This window comes from Lycium barbarum, chromosome 4 (assembly GCF_019175385.1).
Source record: "Lycium barbarum isolate Lr01 chromosome 4, ASM1917538v2, whole genome shotgun sequence".
Classification (NCBI taxonomy): Eukaryota; Viridiplantae; Streptophyta; class Magnoliopsida; order Solanales; family Solanaceae; genus Lycium; species Lycium barbarum.
Genome location: NC_083340.1, coordinates 2,077,563 through 2,085,849, shown reverse-complemented (window position 1 = coordinate 2,085,849; position 8,287 = coordinate 2,077,563). Strand labels below are relative to the sequence as shown.

Sequence of the window (8,287 nt, the reverse complement as noted above, 5' to 3'; positions counted from 1 at the left end):
TAGTCGTATTGCAATTATTCTATCAATATGGATCACTTTATTGGAATGTTATAGTGTAGTTGCAACTGCATACAGGTCAACATAAGATCTAGCATGGTTTTATTGATTAACAATATTCTTTTTGTCACAATTTTTTGTTCCGAAAAAATGCAGCTCCTACAATTATTAGTCCTCTATATATAGAGATCTAGAATTCAGTACTGTATATGTTTGTTGGTGCAAACTTTGTATGAATGTCTGATTTATAAAAGTAATCTGTAAAATTTTATAGATGTACTCACCGACTACCCATTTTACATTGGCCAATCTCAAAGGAGTAGTGAAGTTTGTCTCACTTCACTAATCCTTCGTGCAATTAAGTGCTAAAGATAATGTTAAAAGTAGTGTAATTTGCATGATCGTGCTTAAGGAAACTTCTTGATTCCTTGGGTTCTGCTAAAAGAATCTTAAAGTACTGCTAACCACACGCTTTGGCAGAAAAGTCAACAGTATATAATTGTACAAAAGAATAAGTAAATTAGGTACTACTGGGATTAGTCAACATGTACGTTACATTAAACAAGTACTACTTCATAGTAACTTCTTGTTAGTAATATAAGAATCACAAGGGTTCCAAATCATAATAACAAACCTATGGACCTATATTTGAGTTACTAAAAGGAAAAATGACCCGTATGATGTGTAGCAATTGGTCCAAGTGTCTTAGATACCGTGACTATATGAGATTGATTGAATCATAGTATATTAATTGCTACACTAGAGCTGGAAATTGATCTCTATACAACTTTGTAAAGAGTTTAATGATCGAAGATCAATTCTTGATGAATAATTACCTTTCAGCGGGAATATTTAAACTCGATCTTTAAACTAAATGATACTAATTTATCATAATTAAGTCATAAATTATAGGGAGAATATTTATTAAATAACTATAGTTTAGTGATAATAGTACGTAAAGATCAAATATTGTTGAAGAATGAAAAAGTACCACATCGGTGGTTAATAAGATGTGTGGTCTCCTTATATGGACTTGTGCAATCCTCCTCTCATAGAAGCTAGCTTTTGAGACTGATTTAGGCTCATGATTCGTTTCTTTACATGAAATCAGAGCATGACCCATCTCACCCGATGTTGGGCCCCCAAATTAAATTGCCAACGCACCAGATGTTTAGTTCTAGGCGTGAGATGAGGTGTTGAAGAATAAAATTTTTTTTGATGAATTTACTCCTCTTTGAACAAGGATAGCTCAGCCTCTACTTGTTAATTATAACATTCGTACGTAACATGTGATTCATTGTTTTAACATCCAACAAAAAAGAAGTTCGGAGATATTTTACAAAATTGCATTTGTTTTTGTAGGAGGCGATGGTAAATACTTGCTCTGTTGCTCATTCGATATTTACACCAAATCTATCTTTTAATCTTAATAGGTAAAAATTATAGAACCTAACCATGGTTAAGTTAAAAAAAAAAATATGAAAGATATATATGGTCGTGCCTAATGATATATTAGTTGAAGTAGATTCTAGTTTGATCAATCAAAATCCATTCCCAAACTATACAAATTTTTTTCCAAAACATATGATTTTCTAGATATAGTTGAGGATCTCTATGCAGATGGATCTTATTATATATATCGTAGAATGAAGTACCACATGGGTGAATATATATTAATTCACATTTGCCGAATCACTCATGTATAATGATCAACTTAACTAGGAAAGTCAGTTATATTAAGACTCTTCACCCGAAAATTATACTGCTTATTTACTGGCATTTTGTATTTCTTAATTTGAAAATAAACATCTAATATAGGTAAGTTTTTACCAAGAGGGTCCTCTCTGGTATGAGAGTGCAGGGTAGTCATAACAGCACATGTGTAGAAGTAAAGTGGTCCTCTTGACTCGGTCTATTTTTGTGATAAAAAAATTAGGAAGAAACCAACGAATCAAGGAGCAAAAAAGGCCCTTGATTGCCTGTAAGATACCCCCTTTATCTATCTCTGCTCTGTGTAAGAAAACCACACGTGAGGCTACTCCAGATTTCTTCAGTGTCTGTCCCTTCTAAGATCCCTTTATTATGGGTCTTTTAGACTTCAATCAATTTTTTTCTTTTAAATTTAAAAATTTATTTTAATTTACAATTGCGAGAGAATCTATTTATTTAGTCATGAGTTCACAACCATCTCTGTAAAGCAAGGGGTAAAGCTCCCCCCTTATGTTAATCGTGACCTTAACAAAAAAGTAAAGATCGTAAATATTGATACCGTACTTCAAATAGTCGATGGCATTGCTCATATTTACGACCTTAATGAAGTAATGATGGGTGAACAAATAGAAGCCATAGGTCAAACATTCAAATTCGAATTGATTCTTAGTTCTAATCAGAGACCATTTCATGCTTGACAATCAAATAATATACTTTGAAAGCAATCAACATATCAACAAATAATGGTCAAAAACTGATAATGAAATTCAAACATGTTTTAAAACGTTACATTTTGAGAATAAGTATAATGTACCGAGTGATAGCAATCTTCTGAGGCTAGCTGAACCGGCTGACAATCGGCTAAAAATACTGAATAAAGCTAGCTAAGACTTTTCTTCATCATGTGTGTTTCAAAGCATATCTCATCCCAATTTGCTCAGGAATGAGACATTATTATTGTTATATGCTTCAAAGCATACACGATGAATATTCATGTAACATCAAAACATCTATATGTGCATATTTTTCATCCATATATTTTACACTCGAAAACACACACACACTCAACGATGGCAACTAAACACGAGGGTTGCACTCGTTTAAGTAATTTCTCACCCTCAATATATCTCCTAGGTATATCACTACTTGTTCCATAGTAGGCCTAGCATCTAGATCAGTATATAAGCATCTCAATGCTATGTTCAATACATTATCAACTTGTTTTCTTTCTTTCCCTTGTACAAACAATTCGAACTCCCCATTTCCCATCTCTTCTTTCTTCATCCCTTGCCTTCCTAGTATGTCCAACAAAATAATCCCAAAATTATAAACATCATCTTTCTGGCTTAGCAATTCAGAATATGCATATTGATCAAGGGGGGATGACTTTTTTGGCCAAGTATCGGAAAACTCTGTTCTCTCTGCTAATTGCACGAAGCCATAGTCGGAAAGACAGGCAGTGAAATCGATGTTGATCATGACATTGGATGTCTTAACATTACCATGGACATTTAGTTGTATGTCCTTTTGATCTTTTGGGGGATTTTGAGAATGGATGAATGCAATGCCATGAGCAATGCATCGAATTATTTTCAAACGTTGTTTCCATTCTAGTGCAGTTTGGCCTAGATCCCTTGCTCCTGCGGGTAAGAATCCAATAAGCATATATAATTTATAGTATCTGTGTAATTTAATCTGGTATGACAAATCATATATGATTATAGTATCTGTGTAATTTAATCTGCTATAAAAAAATCATCTCTTTTATTTTCAGGTAACTAGTTTAACTTGTTAAGTATTGAAAGTGACTTGATAGACGTGTTAAAAGAAATAGACGTGTAAAAATTCTTTTATACCATCAATATATGTAAGTTATATTCATAAAAAAAGTGTGATGAACTAACACGTAGTAATCATAGAGATGTGTATTACAAAACTTGTGTAGTATATCCATAATCCATTGTTTCTTACATAGGAAAAAAAAACAAAGAAAGAGAAAGCCCTTCATATTCATGTTGTGTTATATATCCATAATCGGTTGTTTCTTTCATCTATTACAAAACTTGTGTTTTGGTTAATTAATCTAAAACTTAAAACGAGTTTTACTAATTAATGAATTTTACTGAACAATTTTAAACACGAATTGTAATAAGTTTCAGTCTAAGTTTTAAATGATTTTAATTTTTTAAATTAGAAATAGATACACAAATAACCGGATTATAAAATGAGAAATTGAAATAAATAGTCATTCACTCAAAAGATTAGCTGGCAGATGTACAATATATGTATATATTATGTATATTCGATTAAGGCTGTAAATTGTTTTGGCCAAACGGCCAGTAATTAACTTCCACTTGTAAAATTGTGATGAAATAACAATAAATATATCATAAACGGGTTGAACTTTTGTAAGGTCATCTAAAAGAGTAATCGTCCATCATAAGTAAGATTAGTAACCTAAAAAATCAACATCTTTTTAATGACTAATTAAGCAGAACAAATTATTGTTGATCTATGAGTGTGAAAGCTCACCTGCAAGTAAATCAGCAAGACTACCCATGGGATAGTAATCACAAACAACAAATTTGATCCTCTTTGAGTAGAGATAAGCTGCGATTGGAACAAGTTGTTTGCAATCTTTACCAACCCTAGCAAACTTCTCAATTCTTCTCCCAAAGTCATTCATTTTCACAACCACTTTTCTAAATCTCTTCAAAGCACAAATTTTCCCTTTTAAAAGCACAACTTTCTCAGTCATCCCTAAATGACTCTCGCCCATAACCCCAGCTGATGCCCTCAACACTTCTTTTAATGTCAATCTTGGCTCACAAGTATGAGCAACTGCTTTACCTGTTGAGACATAATACAATTAAATAAATAAAAGTTATATTTCTTTAATATATAACTTAACGTTAGATGCAAATAACTACGCAATTCAACTGAGTTTAAACTATATATACCATCAGTATAAATATTTTTTACACCATCAGGTCACCTTAAGTTGTTGTAGGAGGTAACATGTCTTATTTCAAGATTACAAATCCCACATTTTAAGGATGTTTACTTGTAGATATCTTTTGGGTGACCTGATAGCGTACAAAAGATTTTACATTGACAATATATACAATCAACCTTTCTATAACGGCGTCGTTTGTCCGAATGTTTTTGGGTGCTACAGCGAAATGCTGTAATATAACATAACATAACGTGAAAAATCGATTCCAAGAAAATTTGGCCGTTATAATGAAATATTACCATAGAAGATGGTTGTAACATCAGACTATATAACTTAAACTCACTCAACATTACCATGGTTACGATTAGGATGATTATTTTGGTCGAAAAATACGAGGGGGACATCATGTTTGAATCCTATTATAAATTCCTCGTACTCATACATTGACATTGATCTGCAGCTGTTTTCTTCATGATCATTGAAGTTCCTTCTACTTATTTGGTGTTTAGTGACAAAAGCTCTTGATAACATCTTTAATTATGTTAGAAAAGAAAGGGTTTAAAGAAACTTTCAGAAAGAGGTTCCTTCGAGAGAATTTATGGAGTTTAGAGGTGTTGTCTCATTGGTTATAGCATCTTAGAAGACATCGAATTCCAGGTGGTAAAATGATTTTATATAGTATTTAGGATTAATTTATGTGATTTAATTAGGAGATAGTGAGCTGGGATCCTTGTTTTTCACCACAAAATTTATTGGTTTGGAATTAAATATCTTGATTTTTCTTACGCACTAAACTCATGGAATAATACTGTCGTGTGTCAATTTATTTTGTGGTAAATAACTTACTCACATTACGTGTTTATATTAAGCCAACAAATATATAAAAAATTGTCGTTCATATATACATTTATTCATTTAAGCAATAAATAATTGATATGTATTCTTGGTTCTTCGATCTTTAACTTCTAAGGTTAACTTGTTTGATTTGGTATAAATACCCCATGCTGATAAATAGTCACACTCCTTCCTTTTTCTTACCTCGAGCTTTTCCTAATGCCCCCCCCCCCCCCCAAAAAAAAAAAAATAGTAACGATCAACTAATTGTAATGGATGAATATTTGAGTTCAGTTAGGCGGACAATGAAAAGGACATGAAGCGTCATGCGTCACCTGCTTTATAAAAAAGTATTATATGGTATAGTATAATATAATATAGTATACTACTTCAATTTCAAGAGAAAGTTGATCCTTTATTTGTTCTTAGTTGTGGTATACTGCGTCATTAATAGTTTCTAGATGTCTTGATAACATCGGTCTAGTGGGTTTTACTTATACCTTTCATACATTTAATTTTACTAATAATAATGCACATTTTTATACTAAGGTTTTATTTATGTTTTTAGTTCAACTTGCCTTGGCCAATGACAAATAGCAAGATTAAGAAGTGACGAACAAAACATAATCCTCACTGGTCGTTTACACCAGAATTATCGGGTGTCTAAACAGATTCTTAGCTTCGCCCAAAGTGAATAATATCCACATCATGGTTCGTTGAGACAAGTATGAAGAATAACGGAGTGATGAATCGAACTTGGTTTAGTACGGTAGTCAAAGATACTTGAACTATGTAGGCGACACACAGAACTACATAGGCGACACACACTGAATATCAGATAAGCCTATAAGGTGATGGACCATGTGAAGCTTAGCTCGGAGGGTTTGGTGATGGACTATGGAGAACTTAATTTGAACTTTAGCTGAACGTGCGAACAAAATCCTGTTTCTCACCACTATGTGGTGCAAGTAATATGTACCCTTCTTGATAGTATCGGTCCAGTGGGCCTTCACTCAATTAATGATGTTTTTTATACTAAGGTTTGTAATTGTTCTTAATTCAATAGGGTGTCACTGAATTGAACAGTCTAGCAACAAGAGAGGTGAATAAAGATCATGTAAGAAACAATGAACTATATTTTTTTTCCATCAAACAGTGAACGATAGAGAACACGCTAAACCTCACCTTTTTTTCCTCACCGTAATGATAATGTTCGGATCAGTTTGTGTGCACCTTGACTATTCCATCGAGTATTTATCACATTCCACCAACACAAGTACGAGATAACTTTGCAAATCAATGTTTAAACAAATAAAAAATCATTGCCCGTTGAGCCACGCCCTCAAGTTACTAATGGTTACACATTCCTTATATGCACAATTGGCATAAGGTGAGATCAGAGACCTGTTCAAACTTCAAATCTTTGGTAGTTCAACTCCAACTACGTGGACAGTAAAATTAAAATTACAACCTAATGGTTGCATTTCAACAACTATTTCACTCTACAAACATATGATGTGGGACTCAAATGTCACTATGTTTTAACCCCCTCCTTTTACCTCTCCTTTCCCCATATTCACTGTCCACCCTTCCAAATGAAAAAGAATGAATTCATCCACGTTGATGGTCAAACGAGTTACTCGTCACTTAATATAATCCTATATATATATAACCATATCTTTCAATTTCCTTCAGACAGAAATAAACATAGTTCCTTTAAACCAATTCACACAATGAACAAATTCCTCATTGCCATTTTCTTTCTGTTTTTCACCCTTTCATTTGCTCGCACACCCTTAACTCAACAAGAAAACGATATCACTGACCTCAAACTTCCCAGTACTCTTGCTGAACCCGATGCCACCCAGGCAAACCAGCTCGAAAAAGAGACTCAACATGTTCAAGAGAATCGAGATCTCCTCCTTCAAGATCGCCTTCTCGCACCTAAGGGCAAAAAAATTAAGGCATTACCTTTGACGTTGGTCCGGCTTCGTCCGATAAACCGCCACTTTCGTGTCAGATCTAGGCGTCCTTATCGACTATGCCACCACCATTTCCGCCATGCATCACACAACCTGAAGCCAAGAACGCAGTCAAAACACCTTGATGATCAGATCCCTCATGGTAAAAATACGATACTTTCTTCTGGTCATGAGAACAACGATGACTTTGACCGTGTAATGTTCCATCATGGAGGCATGCATGAGTTTCCGGGGGAATGGATGAGTTTCCTCCACCAGAACGATGAAGACGATGATGAGCAAAAGATGTCGAAGTTCATAATCAAGCGGGACAATCACGGTAAGTTTGGTAAAATGAAACTGAAGGAACATTTCTATGACCCCCTTGATGATGATGACGAGGACGAGGATGATGATGATAAGATTTCAGCAATGCAGCATGAAGATCATCATAGCTTTGATAAGAAGAAAATGAAGAAGCATTTGCACCATCACCATGAAGAAGAGGAGCACGAAGCTGGAGAAGAGAACGAAGCACATAAGGAAGAAAAGAAGACCGGTGGTTTCGTGAGGCACATTCGCAAGTTCTTGGATAACTACTTCGATTGAAGCACCTTTGCTAATCTGTTCTGTGTTTTGCTTTAGTATTTTGTATTAGCGCATGTATTTCTAGAGTTGCTCCTTTTGGTTGAGGCCGGGAGACAACCTCTTCGTACAAATACAAGAAGAAGGTTGCGTACCATATAAGCCCACCCTCATAGGATAAGCCTTTAGCTTATTGTGACGTGTGTTTTAGTAGTTGTAAACAAACTTGCATCCATGGGAGATG

At 34.2% G+C, this 8,287-nt stretch overlaps 1 protein-coding gene across 1 annotated transcript; it reads right to left on the bottom strand.

The window, feature by feature from the left end:
* Positions 1 to 2,577: 2,577 nt before the first annotated feature.
* LOC132637065 (probable inactive receptor kinase At5g58300) lies at positions 2,578 to 5,194 on the bottom strand. The gene is made up of 3 exons (XM_060354213.1): positions 5,017 to 5,194; positions 4,240 to 4,557; positions 2,578 to 3,347 (listed from the first exon to the last, which is right to left on the bottom strand). The coding sequence occupies exons 1-3, from the start codon at positions 5,192 to 5,194 to the stop codon at positions 2,785 to 2,787; spliced, it is 1,059 nt and encodes a 352-aa protein (XP_060210196.1). The 3' UTR covers positions 2,578 to 2,784.
* Between the last annotated feature and the right edge of the window lie 3,093 nt (positions 5,195 to 8,287).

Coding starts and splice junctions, on each gene's coding strand:
- LOC132637065 (XM_060354213.1), bottom strand. CDS start 5,194: ATGTTATCAAGAGCTTTTGTCACTAAACACCAAATAAGTAGAAGGAAC. Junction 4,558..5,016: donor TCATCCTAATCGTAACCATG/GTAATGTTGAGT, acceptor ATGTCTCAACAG/GTAAAGCAGTTGCTCATACT. Junction 3,348..4,239: donor TCTTGCTGATTTACTTGCAG/GTGAGCTTTCAC, acceptor TCTTACCCGCAG/GAGCAAGGGATCTAGGCCAA.